At 55.5% G+C, this 16,059-nt stretch overlaps 6 protein-coding genes across 6 annotated transcripts; 4 read left to right on the forward strand and 2 right to left on the reverse strand.

Annotated features, from left to right (window-relative positions):
* Positions 1 to 1,756: 1,756 nt before the first annotated feature.
* On the forward strand, positions 1,757 to 2,600 carry J4E90_006496 (uncharacterized protein; the record flags this gene model as incomplete). Its single annotated transcript, XM_051436041.1, has 2 exons — positions 1,757 to 2,134; positions 2,187 to 2,600. 2 exons carry the CDS (start codon positions 1,757 to 1,759, stop codon positions 2,598 to 2,600), a joined length of 792 nt encoding a protein of 263 aa, XP_051289835.1.
* A 769-nt stretch (positions 2,601 to 3,369) lies between these two features.
* J4E90_006497 (uncharacterized protein) lies at positions 3,370 to 4,179 on the forward strand (the record flags this gene model as incomplete). Its single annotated transcript, XM_051436042.1, has 1 exon — positions 3,370 to 4,179. One exon carries the CDS (start codon positions 3,370 to 3,372, stop codon positions 4,177 to 4,179), a length of 810 nt encoding a protein of 269 aa, XP_051289836.1.
* Positions 4,180 to 5,276: 1,097 nt separating this feature from the next.
* On the forward strand, positions 5,277 to 6,710 carry J4E90_006498 (uncharacterized protein; the record flags this gene model as incomplete). Its single annotated transcript, XM_051436043.1, has 2 exons — positions 5,277 to 5,343; positions 5,389 to 6,710. 2 exons carry the CDS (start codon positions 5,277 to 5,279, stop codon positions 6,708 to 6,710), a joined length of 1,389 nt encoding a protein of 462 aa, XP_051289837.1.
* A 1,899-nt stretch (positions 6,711 to 8,609) lies between these two features.
* On the forward strand, positions 8,610 to 10,436 carry J4E90_006499 (uncharacterized protein; the record flags this gene model as incomplete). Its single annotated transcript, XM_051436044.1, has 1 exon — positions 8,610 to 10,436. One exon carries the CDS (start codon positions 8,610 to 8,612, stop codon positions 10,434 to 10,436), a length of 1,827 nt encoding a protein of 608 aa, XP_051289838.1.
* A 161-nt stretch (positions 10,437 to 10,597) lies between these two features.
* J4E90_006500 (uncharacterized protein) lies at positions 10,598 to 11,753 on the reverse strand (the record flags this gene model as incomplete). The annotated part of the gene is made up of 5 exons (XM_051436045.1): positions 10,598 to 10,723; positions 10,798 to 10,926; positions 11,024 to 11,273; positions 11,380 to 11,596; positions 11,714 to 11,753. The coding sequence occupies 5 exons, from the start codon at positions 11,751 to 11,753 to the stop codon at positions 10,598 to 10,600; spliced, it is 762 nt and encodes a 253-aa protein (XP_051289839.1).
* Positions 11,754 to 12,585: 832 nt separating this feature from the next.
* J4E90_006501 (uncharacterized protein) lies at positions 12,586 to 15,951 on the reverse strand (the record flags this gene model as incomplete). Its single annotated transcript, XM_051436046.1, has 2 exons — positions 12,586 to 15,673; positions 15,758 to 15,951. 2 exons carry the CDS (start codon positions 15,949 to 15,951, stop codon positions 12,586 to 12,588), a joined length of 3,282 nt encoding a protein of 1,093 aa, XP_051289840.1.
* Between the last annotated feature and the right edge of the window lie 108 nt (positions 15,952 to 16,059).

Here is a 16,059-nt window from a genome sequence, read left to right on the forward strand (position 1 = left end):
CAACGTCTTGTCTTTGACTAAGCGTAGATGGCGACTTCTATGCAATCCAATCGTGATGTGACAGTGACTGTTGCTAAACGCTGACCAGCAGAGACTCCAGATCTACGGAGACAGTTGCTGTCTCGTTGTAGATTGTGCATCCTCTCAAGTTGAATGGGATGAGCTTCTTGGAGAATGAAGTAAAATGCCGGGCACTTCAATTTGCCTTGAGCCGAAGATTCTTCTCTCACGTCTTCAAGTGATTGCGTGGCTTTGCAAGCGTTTGAAGCCGGGCTCGATCCGGGCGCTAAAAGTGACCCTTAAATTGGAGCGGCCGTTCGTTGTCGTGAAAGCTGCCTGCGAAAACTTCAGTCGCAGCTTCTCCGCCAACTTCTCCAATCCCTTCAACATCACCCACAATCCCCCTTCTTCTGACGTCTGCTCTTCTACCAAGCACACCATACCATCGTCGAGTCCAGCTGCGGCGCCTGATCGAGTACCTTGACGGAAAGCAATTTCTCCGCACCTCCTCTCCCGATCGCAGTACGTCTTTGACGCACCTCGACTTCCCCGCCCTCGTCTGCATCACAGAAGATGCCGTCCTCCTCCTCGCTCCCTCCTGCCGCTGCGAAGCAGCTCAGCAGTACCAACGTCGTCGTCGCGAGTACCTCCCCGCCGACGGCCGCAGGCCCAAACCAACCTCCTCGCGGGCTTCTGGCTTTGCCCACCGAGATTCTCCTCACAATATTCGAATACGTACTGGTAGAGGAGGGCAGGCTATCGCCAAGTTTAACAAGGTCTCGGAGGGTGGAGCCTATATTGCGGGCACACCCCCGCATCCTCTCAACACGGGCTGCGCCTCCCAAGGCGAGTCCCCTCAAGCCAATGCTCGAGATCTTGGATATAAGCTTGGTCGCAAGGCCGCTGCTTCCAGTCGTGCGAGACGTCTTCTTTGGAAAGAACCGCTTCGACTTGTCCTTCGGCCAGAAGTGGGTAAGCGGCATCCATCCAGGTCTCCAGACCCTCATACACGACGTTGAGATATGCGTCTCGACCTTCGGCACGAGCCAGTTCCCGCGGTCAAGCGTTGACTTCTCCCAACATCAATTGAATATTAGGAGACTACGCATACTAATCTCTCCCCGCGCGTTCGAGTGGCACGTCTACCACCCTAGACAACAAGGAGGGCAGACACCTTGGGAGCATGTTTTTCGCACTGCCCCTGAAGTTCGTGCTCTCAGCAGATTGCGTGGCGTTGGGGAAGTCACGGTCGACTTCAAATATCCTTCTAAGCTGTTTACTCCGCCAGCTCCAGGTTGGTTGTTGGCGCAGGCAATCTGGCTCAAGAATGCCATGGAGCAGAATTAGGGGTGTGAAGACGCCGGTGTAGATTAGAACAATGCATGAGCTGCAGTCAGGCAGTATGTCCTCTTCCTCCATGATAGCCGTACGGCTGCAAAATGATGCCGCTGGATAACCAGAGATGTTCATCGTATTGCCCAGTGATCCAAGATTCCGCAAGTGATCTCCTTTGCCCGAATTGTTACTGGGGAATGTCTGAGTACGACCCTGCTCGCGTCTGGAAGCTTCTGCCGAACGGTAGAGGCTCGGAAACCGGCCCTCTCACCCTCACTTCCTCATTCCTCATCGATCATTGCCTGAGTGACCGTTGGCTGACTACGCTAGCACGCTCAAAGTCTTGGCGCAAGGTCAAAAGGCACAACAACTCTGTCCCTCTTCCCCTCCTTAGCAACGACACTCTCAAATCATCATCACAATGCGTTTTGCTCTCTCCCAGTCAGACGACTTCCTCGCCCGCCACGACCTCGACCGCTCCATGCTCGAGAAGCTCGCCGAGAACGAAGACCGCTTCCTCGCCGACGCCCGTGAGAAAGCGAGAACCGCCCCCCGTATCAACGCGCTTGGTCTCGCCGCGCGCGAAGAGATGGTGGATCGAGAGCTGGCCGAATTCGGCCCTGCCGCGTTCCCCCCTTCCTCCTTCTTCGAGACCACCGGATCTCTGCGTCCTCGCGTGCCGCCGCCCACTGGTCAACAGCCTGCTCCCCCGGCGCCTACGTCGGGTGTGTGGGATTACTATCAGGCTTGCGTGGTCAACGCGACCAATACGTACTGGTCGTACGGTGCCAAGACTGGTGTAAGTACTAACCCCTCTCCATATCACATAGTGACTGACTAACATGTTACAGTGCGTCAAGAACAGCGACGCCCTCAAGGATGCCAAGGAAGACGGCAAACGCGTCTACACGAAGCAGCCGGACGGTCAGTTCCGCTGGGCGGCTTTCCAGCAGTGCAGCCCGAGCACAGTTGCGGGCTTCAAAGGACTACATCAGATTGTGCGAGCTGTCGGCGGCAACCCTGCGAACTTCGGTTCCAGGATTGAGATGGCCAAGTACGTCATCGCTCAGGAGGCACCTCTCAGTGTCGTCCAGGAGGAGGACGAGGGCGAGATCTACTCGGGTACCTTCCCGGTCCACTTGGGCCAGCCAGCGTCCCAGAAGTTCTGGGGTGTTGGACAGTTGGGCAACGGCACGCTGACCATGGCGGCGTCGACCCAGGGTGCGATGGAGAAGTACGGTGCGATGGAAAAGCTGAGTGGATGAAGGGGTTTTGTGTGGTCTCCGGGCTCATGAGCATTTAGCGTCGGCGTTTGTGGTTGCTGGCCCTCGACAGAAGACATCTTGTCGTTGGAGGAGCTGGCCGCTTGGTATCAGATAAACTAAGCAATACGAAGACATGTCCTCCCATTATTCTTCTTTGAGAACGTGCCTGTGAGCCTTTTGTGATACAAGCTACTTCTGCTGTAGGTGTCTTTCTCGACCCTTCAGGTATAGACATTGACGTATCGTGACATCTGCTCGGCGTGCGTCTAGATGCCCGCATCATATCTCATACGAGTCATTGAGAGCACTGAAGTCGTCTGTACCGACAGCATCGTCAGGAGATCGCGCTCGGGCCTTGCAGTTTGGCGTCGCAGTGTTGTTCGTCCAGTGCGTCTATGTCTCACTTTTCTCGACAACCGCATCACGATCTACGCGTCACCCACAACACACGAAACGATCCTCGGTATCCCCCGCTCTTCTTCTCAGATCATAAGAGCGACCGTTGAGCTTGTGGCAAGCAAAGAGTCATCGGCGCTCTGGCAGATCAGCACACCCTGCACTCGACTCCTGTACACGACAACTGCACCACCGCCTTTTCAACAGCCAGTAGACATCTGTGACACAGTGTCCCTCCTGCAGGTTGATCGCCATCTCCACGTCGAGCCCGCCCACAACCCACGAGCCTCCGCCCAGTCCATGACGACCGCACCAGTGCCGCCGGCAGCACCCTGAACGCGCCCAGCACCTCGAGGCTCCCAGATCGAACGCGATGACGCCAGATACCGACGGAGAGGTCGCTTCCGCGTTCCAGTTCTTCTCCTCGAGACTGCCAGAGGAGATATTCTTGCAGATCCTCAAGCACCACCGCGCCAACCACATCCAAGGTGTGCTTGTTTTGGACTACAACGGCTTTCCCATTCCCGAAAATCCCGCCTTCATTTCCCTGACAGCTTGCGAGGTACACTGGACTGAAGACAAAGGAAGCCAGAGCTACACCCCGCCGGTGGTCCGGCCCCTTGGCTTGGAGGTGGTGCGCAAGGTCTTGGGGATTCGCCGTGTCAACAAGCTCTTTGCGCGCTGCATGCTCGAAGTCTTCTACAAGAGCCCCATGGTGTTTCAGCACGGCCAGTCAAGTGACCTTGGCATAAAGCCTATGTGGTTTCTCCCATGCCAGATCGAACCCAAACTCATCGAGCGCGGCGCATCAATCAAAGTTGAATATCGCGACGAGTGGCGGCACACGTATCTGAGACTCGTAGCAACGGACCATGAGGTTGGCATCGAGTGCACGACAACGGGTATAGACTTGGCTTTCAGCAGGGAGAAGCAAATGCCGACCATAAACGATGAAGATGCTGAGCTCTTGGCGATGGACCCCAACAGGATGTTTGTCCAAACACCCAATGGCCTTCTCATTCGGGGTATACAGTTCACTGGAGGTTATGAGGAGACATCGTGGTTTCTCCCCGAAACATGGAGCGAGGTAACGATCCAAACGTTCTTCGTCCTTCTCCAGCACCCAGATTGGAGCTCAACCGATATTCCTCCCGGCTCGTCCTTCATCCTGTCCCTGAAATAGAGAGAGACCATGTCCGAGGAGGAGATACAGGGTACATGTGACGCGATGGCCTTCAGGCTACATAGACTTGGTATCTGGCAAACCTGACGGCAATGCAACAGCTTGGAGGAGGCGTTGGTTACTGGACGCCGCACAGGCATAGATAATGATATGCTGCAGCTCAGTCGGAAGAAGCACTCTTGCGCTAGTTTTATTTCCAGACCAATCGTGCGTGCGTGATGTAGAAGAAGCCAGGGGCCTGGTTGCAGGCCTCGCGCCTAGTATTCGACTGATAATCTGTGTCGCTGGCGTAGTCGCTGTACACAGGCTGCGTTGCCTTGATGATCATGAAACCCCGTCGTCGTCTGAACTTTGCGTGAAGTTCTAGCGTGGCGCTCTCAAGTTCGATGTTTGTCTGCGTCCGTCTCTCACGACGACTTCCGCCTCCGAACTCTTGATAGCTTCACCACACGACAGCCACCCACAACCACGTCCTCCTTTTCAGACACTGCGCCGACAGCTCTCTGCCCTTAGATTGTGACCGGCACAAGTGCGACAAATTCGAGACGTCTGTAAGCACCTCCGCGCTATCGGCCACCTCCGCGGCCTCGTTCGACCATCGCGATCTTAGCCACGACTAAAGACGGCGACAGCCACGACAACAGCTCTTCTCATCGGCTCGCACACCTGCGCCGGACTCGCGAAGATACCGGTAACGACAACGGCGCTGCCTGCAACGTCTGCGACTACCCCTCCTCGCCGACCCAGATCGGGGGCGACTGCGACATCAGTCACACCCTGCCCAGGAAGCACTCCTGACGGCTCCCAAAGCACACTCAGTAACACATCCGACGCCAGGAAGACAACAGCAAAACCTCCTCGTGTCCCGCCGCCAGGTTTCAAAGCCCAGGTCGTCGTGACAGCCGGTTATCGCCATCACAAAGACAGCCACCAGGCAACTCGTACAGCATACGATCGTTTTACGGCAGCAGCTCTGCTACTCCCCGGATCGCCGAAGGGATTGACTGCTGGTATCCCCACGCCACAGACGTCCAACAATCAAGCGCCCGCCGAGAAGATAGCATACATCTACCCACGGAGCCAAGCCCAAAGCAAACATGAGCAGCCTCCAAGATGACAGCACTCATGCGGCTCTCGAGCATACAACTCGACCTGTATCGTGGCGTAAGTACTCTCCTGTCAAGACCGATATGTCGCTAACAAGTTCAGCGTCTCACATCGACCCGAACGAGCCGGACATCGCGACCCCGCACAACCCTCCCCGCCCTGTTACAACAGAAGAGAAACGTCACTGGAGACAGGGTCAGCATGCGATGACCTACAACGCATGGCTAGCGAATGAGAAAGAGTTGGACGATGCCTTCCGCACCTGGCGAGATACAGACGACGGTAAACGCGAGGTCGCAGAAGTGTACAGCCGCTTCCCAGGTTTGCGGCTTACATGCATGGGCGCCGAGGACGTCTCCTGGTTCGTTAGGGAGATGTCGACCCGCGGCACATACTTGCGTACGAGGTGGGATGCCGTTACTAGCGACGGTTACACGGGACTTGAGTTCACAGACCCCCAGATCAAGCTCTTGCTGCTGTTGACGTCTCCGCAACGGTCGCTTTCTGTTCAGAGCATGGCCGACAAGTGCATGGAGCTTCTTCCGCTTTATCGAAAAGCATTTGGGTCGAACAGCGAGTACATCGAGTACATCGAGATCATGTTCGGCGGTGCTCAAGATACCAATGGCTACGACTGCTTTTTCCCCCATTGTGGTTACTTCGAAGGTAACGTTCCGGGCTGGCCTTCGAGATTAGAGTCTGCCGCAAGCGCTGGAAACAGCCTCCATAAAGATGTCTTCACTCTTCCGCCCGGGGAAGAGAGTATACTTACAACCCACCGCTATCAGTATGATCGTCTGTACCGCGATACACCTCCATACATCCCAAGAAGCAGCATACATCGAGGAAAGACAGCAAAGGGGATAGCCGATCTGCCAATAGAGTTGCTGAACAGAATCTTCGAGCATATTGGTTTGTTTGAAGGCCCGATTCTCCTGGCACTGAAAACAAAGCGCGTCACACATCCTGCTCAACGTTTTTACTGCAAATACATGCTTCCGAGCCACCGTGGCAAGATTGGTGGTGAAGTCGGAGCTGACTGGCACAAGGACGTTCGGCCCGACATAGGCATACCTAACGTCCTCAGTCTTCGCAAAGTATGTCGCGCATGGGGCGACATGATCCGAGACGTCTTCTTCCAGAACACCTTCGTTTTCCGGTACGATGACCATATGCTGAAAGGTTCAAGATCTCAAAACGTGTGGGCCATATCCACATCTGTAAGAGAGGACCGATACAGCCTGGTGGACTTCAAGATTCGATGCAAACCTATCTTACAAGATGGGTTGGCACAACCATTCGGAGAGCCGGATGAAATTGGCATCGATTACGAAGAAGAAGTAGTTTACCTCGGAGCCAGCCACAATGCAGACAGGATGATCCTTCGGTACCGACGCTTCTTGCGACCGGACTTTCGTCGTTAAGAAATGGATCAACAGCCAACTGTTCTTAGATGACGGAGGCCACCTGGCTGTGCGAGCCTTCCGTCTGAAGTTCGATCCTGGTACCCATGCAAGGGAGCTTTCCAAGCAATGGCTCTCGGATATCTTCCAACACTTGCACCGGAGGGGCATTGGAGGTAGAGGTACCGGCAGCAACACCTTGCTGCTCGACTGGAACGCTCGCGACCTGTGAACAGTCCGTCCCGGCGCCCACGTTACATGTTGTTTGTTCCGTTGATGCGGCGCAAGTGCTCGAGTTCTCCTGTGGTGACGAGTATGACCGCTGAAGCCGCCGGTGCTTGGAACCCAGCTGCTACTTCTTTGCTTGCCTCCTCCGCGGGGGTAAGACGGCGGACGATGCTCTGCCTATTGTTGGTGGCAGTTGCGGTGCAATGGCGGTCGGGGCAGAAAGCGCGACGTCGATCACGATGGTTCTTCGGAAGAGGGTCGAACGTCGATGCCTGGTAAAGAGAAGGCAAGTGGTATCGTACAGGAACCCTTCGATGCGGCCTGAAGATTGTGTTCAGTCAGCAAGGTCGCCCCTTCATAGGGTGTGAGAGTGCCTACCTGGAGAGTCGTCCGCTTCATGACCAGCTCTATAGTACTGAAGCAGTCGAAGAGAACACCATCGAGCGTGGTTGAAGAGGCAGATCGAGAGGCAATTTGCAAGAGCAGGGTGTTTGGTCCGAGCATTGGGGAATTGGATCGCTCCGCTGGGACGTCACGGCAACGCCCAGGCTCCCATTATAGTGCAGCGCGTACTGCATGACCACTGAAGCAGTTCAAGGAGAGCTTTCTGAGACTGCGGCCCTGTGGTGCGCTGAGATTGCGGAGGTCCAGCGGAGGATAGTCGGCAATGAGGTCAAGTCCGCCTTATTTTCGAAGTCAAGCCCGCGAACAACGCGTCAACGATTCGAGTACCTGGAGAGCATTAAGAGGCGCGACAGCAAGCCCACTACAAGAGTACTCGAGATCCTGTTCTCGTTAGTAGCTGGCGAAGCCGTCTCCGCTCGAGCGTACAGAAGGCGGCCAGCCTATCCTGCCACTCGAGGTATGCAGACAGAGCGGACATAGATACGGCTCTCCAGCTCTAGATGGCCTGGCGAAGTCTGCTCTGTCAGTGTGGAAGGATCCGGAAGGTTGAGTTGAGTTGAACACGAACTGAGTTGCTGTGGGTCGTGACACTGTGAACTTCAGATCGAGCCACGGGCAAAGCTTCAGCCCTTTCCGCACTAACAATCGACCGCCACCGTGACCACCGATTACAATTCAACCACCACAGGCAAACCACCTCGCCCTACATTCCAATGGCATCGACAGCAAGCTCGAACGACGGAAATGAGGGAAATCCCAGCCGCTCGCGTAGGCTCGTCCGCAACGTTCTCCGTTTCTTCTCCTGCAAGTCATCGTACAGGTTGCCAACGCACCTGTATATGCAGAACGGAGCTGGAAGAGGACAGCCTAGTCGTTCAGGACCACCCCAACAAGCCGACTACTGCAGCCTCCCTCGGGGACTACGCCGTCACCCTGCGCGCGCATTGGAGCATCAGCGCGAGGCCGTGAAGCATACGGGGGCCGTATAGATGCTAGCCACTGTGTGCGCCAGTGGAGCCTGGAGTCCGCGGCGTGTCTTTCCGACGCCAGATACTAGAAGAGGATGACGCGGAGACCGTCAGGAGGTATCGAGAGCAAACATGGCAACAAACAAAACTAGTAGATGCAGACGACGGCGGAAGCGTATAACACGAGAAACACGCGTAGGAAGCACAGGAAGAAGTTCAAAAGGAGATGTTGGGCGCGACATGTCGGAGGGGTCGCCATCCGACGCGAGATGAGATGAAGTTGGGAGGTTGGACGCCATCTACCCCACCATAGCTCCCCATGACGCTAGACGCACCCCTGCCTCCGATGCAGGCCGACCGAGCCTCCGATGACTCGCCCAAAAAATACAAAGACACGCTCAACAAGCTGCACTTCTGGCACAACACCACAATGACGACGGTCCCCGACTACTCACGGCCGACGACGCCTGACAATGGCCCCAATGGCCTTGTCTCGCCCCGCACGCCCAAGAACGGCCTCGCCCTGACCGAGTACAGCGCGAACCCGAGTCCGCCCTCAGAATCGACGTCTTCGCGAACCAACGATGTCATACCCGACGCCTTCCTCCTGCCCAACGGCTACCCCGACTACCTCCGCCTCATCCTGACCTCGCGCGTATATGAAGTCGTGGAGGAAACGCCCCTCACCCACGCCACCAATCTCAGCAACAGGCTAGAATGCAATGTTCTACTCAAGCGCGAGGATCTGCAGCCCGTCTTCAGCTTCAAGCTGCGCGGCGCATACAACAAGATGGCACATTTGGATCCCAAGGACAGGTGGAGAGGCGTCGTCGCGTGCAGCGCCGGAAACCATGCGCAAGGTGTGGCCTACTCTGCGCGCAAGCTCAAGATTCCCGCAACTATCGTCATGCCCTCAGGAACGCCTGACATCAAGCACAAGAACGTCTCACGGCTAGGCGGCTCAGTCATCCTACATGGAGCTGACTTTGACGCTGCAAAGGCAGAGGCTGCGCGATTGGAGAAGCTGCATGGGCTTGTGTCTATCCCGCCATTCGACGACCCATATGTCATTGCAGGCCAGGGCACGGTCGGCATGGAATTGCTGCGACAGACAAACTTGCAAGACCTCAAGGCCGTCTTCTGCTGCGTGGGAGGTGGTGGTCTCATCGCAGGCACAGGCGTATACATCAAGCGGATAGCCCCACACGTCAAGATCATAGGAGTCGAGCAGTACGACGCAAATGCAATGGTCGAATCGCTCAAAGCCGGAAAGCGCGTCTTCCTGAAGGACGTCGGACTCTTCGCTGACGGAGCTGCGGTCAAGACAGTGGGAGAGGAGACATTCAGGATATGTCAAGAGGTCGTCGATGAGGTGGTCCAGGTCACAACAGACGAGACGTGTGCAGCCATCAAAGACATGTTCGAAGATACACGCTCCATTGTAGAGCCCGCAGGCGCGCTCGCCCTCGCAGGTCTGAAGAAGTGGGTGAGCCGCAACCCGTCACCAGATCGCAACCGTGGTCTAGTCGCCATCGCCAGCGGCGCAAACATGAACTTCGACCGTCTCCGCTTCGTCGCCGAACGCGCCGCCATCGGTGAAAACAAAGAAGCCATCCTCTCCGTCACTATCCCCGAACAACCTGGTTCATTTGCCAAGCTCGTTTCCGTCATCCACCCCATGGCAGTGACAGAGTTCAGCTACCGCTACTGTGGCCCTGAGTCAGCTCAGATCCTCGTTGGTGTCGAACTGAAGGCGGCGACAAGGGCCCGCGATCTACCTGACCTTATCGAACGTCTCGCCGCTGAAGGCATGACTGCCGAAGACCTCTCTCAAGACGAACTCGTAAAGTCACATATCCGCTACTTGGTCGGAGGGCGCAGCAACGCCGCCGATGAGCATATGTACATGTTCGAATTCCCCGAGCGAGGTGGCGCCCTGTACAAATTCCTGAACACATTGCAACCGGGAATGAACATCAGTCTCTTCCACTACAGAAACTACGGCGGCGACGTCGCGAAGATCTTGGCGGGCATACAGTGCAAGGAGGAGGACAGCAACAAGTTAGCCAGTTTCTTGAAGGACATTGGATACCCATACAAGGAGGTCACCGATAGCTCAAGCTACAAGATGTTCTTGAGGCAATGAGATGGGCAGGATTGATGTAGGCAAAAGGCGACATGTGTAAGGATATGTGGTGGAACGAAGATATGAAGGAACAAATGCAGATACCCCTTTCACTTTCTTACACTACTCACTATCTCCCAAACTACGTGCATATTGCCCATCCCGAGACCACGGTCACCCATCTACCAAGGCCAACCCCCCTCCGCCTTCAAGAACCCCCCACACTCATCATCCCTCTCGCCTTCCAAGATAGCAACCATGGGCTTCGCGCCCTCACTGGTAGGCTTAGCCCCATGCTCCGGTTTGTTCTATCTCACATGTCAGCAAACGTCGTTTAGCCCCACGCGCAACAACAAGTGGAAGTGGGAGTAAGAAAACGTACCCTAGGCCCCAAGTTACTCTCCGTGAACCCCGGACAGAAGCAAAACACCTTCCACCCCTTGGGTCCGTACTCGTAGTCCTGGCATGCAGTAAGCATGTTCAGCGCCGCTTTGGAACTGCGGTATGGCAACTGTCTCTCATATTAGCAAAAGTCTCACCAAATACCAAATCAACCCCACCGGCCCCAATCTCGACAAGACAGCCAATACAGAGAGTGGAGGACATACATTTTTCATGGCCTGATGCGGGTTCGTCCTGTCACTCCTGAGCCCGATACTCCCGGCTCCACTCGACACATTAAGGATCCGCGACGTCTTCCCCATCTCAGCGCTCTTCGCGAGAAGAGGAGCGAACGTTTCTACGATGACGGCTGGACCGGTGGCGTTGGTTAGGAACGCGGATGTCATGCGTGTGGCGAGAGAGGCGGAGGCGGGTGCTTCGCCGGTTATGGCGGCGTTGTTTACGAGGGCGTCGATGCTGGTGGAGAGGTTAGTGGGTGAGGGAGGGTTGAGTTCTGCTTGGAAGGACCGGGGTAGGATTGGAGATGGAGATGGGATAGGAGAAGGGATGGGTGTAAACGTACCGACCATACTTCTCCTCGACCACATCCTTCGCGTTCTGGATACTCTTCTCGTCGCTCACATCAATCTGCAACAACTCCACTTTCCCAGGCAATTCTTTTCCCTGGAGCTGTTTCACAGCGGCTTCGCCTTTCTCAGCGGAGCGACTGCCGAGGAGGACGAGGTATTTGGCGTTTTCGAGGAGTTGGGTGGCGAGGGAGAAACCGATGCCGCCATTTGCTGGGATGATTTGTTAGTCGGGGCTTGAAAGAGGGATTAGGGGAGTGATGGAAAGAGGGTGGGAGGTGGGAGGAAGGTATGGGGTAGGAAGTAGGAAGTTAGGAGGTGTTTGCGTACCGCCGGTGATGAGAACGATGGTTTGGTCGGTGGAAGGCATGTTGATGTTTTTTGTTCGTTTACGGACTGTTTGATGTAGAGCTGATGTTTCTCTTCGTGTTGATGTGAGCTTAATATTATCTTGTTGGCGGCTGTAGCCCTCTCTTTATATATCTCATCCTCTGCCTCCGCCTTCCAAGGTTCTATCTCCACACCCAACCCTAAACTCTACGACTACGCATAGCTTCTTTCATGGGCTCATGCTCCAGCTCCACAGCCACACACTGCCTACAACTAAGCAACCGAAAGTGCAATAAGCCACTTGCACATTTTGCGGTAGTGCGCGTCTGAAGTACCGTAAGCATGCATGCCCCTTGACCGGACAGTAACAACACGTCTACGTAGTGCAAAAGCCACGCATATCAAACGCACATGCATCCAATGAGCGCCTCCGATACTCTGGTGAAAACCTAGTATTTCCCCCGACCATCCGCTGCCGACCATCCAGCACGGTGGAGATAGTCGGCGGACGGGGATAACGGAGTTAAAGACACGATCATGGAGTAAAGACGGCCATATACGAAGCAAGGTTAGACTGTAAGCACATCACTTTGCTTCATCCGTCGCGTGAAATAAAGCGTGGTTGATATTCCTGATCCATCTATTGGCTATCTAAGTTGTGTATTGATGTTGCAAGCCGAGGGCCGCTGTCGGCTGCGTGGTATCCTAATGATGCGAATTCCTCCTGACCCAAAAAGAAGAAACGCCGGCGCCTATTGCTGCGCCTTACCCAAGATGACAACGCCCGATCTGATGCAAATGTGGTAGCGAATGTAGGGGTGGTGTGTGGAAGGACATGTTGAATGGAAGAGAGGTAGAGCGAATGTACACGCTCACACCCTATCCTCTGCGAAATCCAACACCTCGCAATCGTCCTCGAAGAAACCCTCCTCGTCGCCGTCGATACCCTCCTTCTTCACGCGCCGACGTCGTGTGGTGACGACAACCTGCTCTACCTCCTCTTCGCCGTCTCGAAGAACAAGCTTGTTCTCGATCCTGGCGGCAACGCCCGTGATGTCATCCTCTCCAGAGTCATACGCCTGAGTGATTGGCGTGGAGATACGTGTTCCCTCTACGGTCTCACCAAAGAGCCATGGCGAGCTATCTTCGTGATGGAGATCGGAGATAAGTGCCGGTAACGAGGGCTGGTATTCGCTGCTACTCTCTTGAACCTCGGGTGCTTGTCTGGAGTAGACAAAACGCGTGACACGTTTGTCGGTGTAGAAGGGCTGGTAAGGAGGGTTCGTCTCAATCTCGGAGAAGCTGAGTGGTGCGAGAGATGGCACGGTAGGCTTGCGAGAAGGCAAAGCGCGAGGAAGCCAGTCACCGTAGCAGTCAAGTGTTGGCTCAGGATCACCAGGTTGCGGGAACAGTTGCTCCGTGACGGAGGGTGGTAGTGCGGTATCCGAGATGGGAGCAAGTCCGAACTCCACTGTCTTCTTCTTGGTTATGGATGCAGTATGCGATGATTTCCCCTTGCCTGTCGCAGCTCTCATCTGCACCCTCCAGATCTGAAGTACACCACCGGACGCTAGTGCGATCGAACCACGACCTCTACCAGAAAGCCAGCGTACGCTGTAAGGCTTGATACCGCTAGGCGATGACGGAAGTGTCATTTTGTTGTCGCCGGCATGCCGGATGTTGTTGATTGACTTGCCTACATTGGCAGCGACGGCTTTGCCAGATTTTGCGCCAGCGGCAGGGGTTACACCCAAGCCACTGAGACTGAATCGAGTTCCGCCGACGCTGTTCTTAGCGCGAACAGCATCAAACCAAGGCCTAGCGCTATTGACAGCTTGCATTGCTGAGTTCATCACACCAGCGGGACCTGTGGGGGACGCGACATCCTTTGGTGGGGCTGGTGCAGCTGGACGAATGCGCCGAGCTGGTGGCCATTGGAAGGCCGACGCAGGCATCGGGAACATGTGCACTGTTCCCTTGTCCGTGATGACAGCCAGTTTGTCGACTCGAGGGGCAGACCAAACAACATCGATGACGTTCGCAACAGTCATTCTGGTGAAGCGAGCGACTTGTCGTACGTAAGGTCCTGTTGGCTGTTCCCTTAACGTCTTACGTGCTCTTCGGAAGTTCATGCGCTTCAGGTCCCAAACATCTTGATAGTCGCCCTTCTTGCTCACAGTCATGAGCATAAGACCGCTGGGGGCGAATGACATGAAGCTGCAACCGAGAGCCGCGGGTATAGTGGCGACCGGATGAAGTGCGTTCTTATTCCTCGTTTCCTCTGCGTCTGCCAGTCTCTGCAGATCATAGACGGAGATCACAGATGCCTCTTGTCTTGGCTGAGTCTGGTTGTGGCCATGGGTCGGTGGAAAGTAATGCTGCATGGGATCTTGACCATATGACACGTTAGCTCCTTGCTGGCCCTTGTTCATGTAGCTCTTGAAAGCCTGCATTCCCTTCTCAGTGGCCCAACGTGCACCCTTGATTGCAACTTGTGTTCCCTCCCTGGTAAGTCTATCGATCAAGCCTGCTTCGTTGGGCACATCGACAGCGCAGTTGGGAGACGGCTGAGGCGGGATGCTGTGGTGCCCAAGGCCCGGAGCGCGCTCGTAGTAAGGTGAAGTCAGGGCTATACCGTTGACAGGGTAGAGCGCGCTTGACGCTGGTGGGGTGACGGCGAGCCAACGATCGGAGAGCGAAAACACAGGCAAGCCATACTTCTCAGGAGGAATCTCGTCATGGCTGCCGTCAACGGCACTGGAACCGCCTGAATGTATGGCCCGTTCCCGATTCTGAACGGATGTCCACAGTTTACCGATGCAGCGGAATCGCTCTGCATACTCAGAGTGACCTTCGTGGTAAGGCGCGAATACGAAGACTTCTCCACTTGCACCAGACGCCACAACAACAAACTTCCCCCTCGCATCAATGACGAAGTCGCCTACTGGAGGTGGAGGCTGAAACATGGGGCTATCGATTGGGCTCGTGAGAGTTATCAGGGGAGTGCGATACAGGACAGCCATTCTCCGCCTCTCCTTCAGTGAGTAAACTTCGACCGTAGTTTGGTAACCACTGATTTGCCCCTCTTGATTTCCATGTCGTGAGGACGGCCTACTAGGTGACTCAGACGCCGAATCGTCAGCCGCGGAGGATGCACCGCTTCCACTAGAGCTTCTGCTGTCTTTGACGACCGGACCGTGAAGAATGAGTGCAATCAGTGGACGGGAAGCAGCTAAGGGATCGTGCCGCGAGGTCCAAGGCAAGATCTTGGCGCCTATTACAGCGCCCCGAAGTCCTTCCAGTCGACCTACGATGTCCATCTTGCTCTTTTCAACGCGAAAGACGTCGAGCCCACCTTGCGAGCCAACAAGCAGCACGTTCTCTGTAGTTCGAGCCGCCTCGTCTCCGGCCATGGATAGACTATCGAAGCCACAGAAGTAGCCTCCTTCCCCTGGCTGGATGCCATCGGACTGGCCGTTGTTGAGGCCGAAGTCGATGTTCGGCAAGCCATAGTAGTGTGCTTGAGGTTGATGCGGCAGCGGCGGGTTCGGCATGAACTGTTGTGAGGGCGGGCGAACACCTTGCTGCGAGTACACAGATGCTCTACGGTCTCTTCCAGGCGAGTTCTGTACGCGTCCACCAAAGTTGGTGTATTGGTTGGGGTGGCTCAGGGGTCGTGCACCTGGAGGTGAGTTTGACATGGCCTGTGGTGCGTACAGCCCGTCTCGTGCACCAGGCGAGTTATGAAAGGTAGGCGGAGAGCTGGCTATTGCGATGCCACCATTACCCGGGGAGCCGGAGTTTGGAAAGAAGGGAACTGACTTGGTCCACTCGTTGGTGTATTGTGCGGCCGTGTTTCGAGTGGCACCGATCGCCGATAGTAATGGAGACGTAGTGGCATGGTAGTTTGTGGGTGGGGACGTGGATGACAGACGTTTGGCTGACGAAGGTGACTTGGTTCTGGGGCAGTCAGTCGCGTTTGAATACGAACAAGAGTCACCATCGCCCCTTCCATGTAGGGAAGGGTGGTGCTGCTTCACGTACATCTCTCTCGGGTATATGCGCGTAACCTTGCCGGCCGCTTTATTTCTTCTTCCCAACTCATTTCTCGACGTGTTGCGGCCGCGTGCTTGTGGTGTGTCTTGTACCTTGGTGCCCTTGCGCTGCTGCTTGTGCAAGTAGGTGAGGTTGGAGACGGGCGTCGTATGCTCGGCGGCGTTGTCGGGCGATGAGCTCATATAACCTGCGGGAGAGCGTGTGGAAGGGTCTGTTGGAGCGCTAGCTCAGTCGTGAGGAAGTGGTAGGTGTCGTGGGCGCGAGAGAGGTTGTGGGGGTAGCGACGGATG

This window comes from Alternaria incomplexa (genome assembly GCF_024043165.1).
Source record: "Alternaria incomplexa strain BMP 0042 chromosome Unknown scaffold_9, whole genome shotgun sequence".
Classification (NCBI taxonomy): Eukaryota; Fungi; Ascomycota; class Dothideomycetes; order Pleosporales; family Pleosporaceae; genus Alternaria; species Alternaria incomplexa.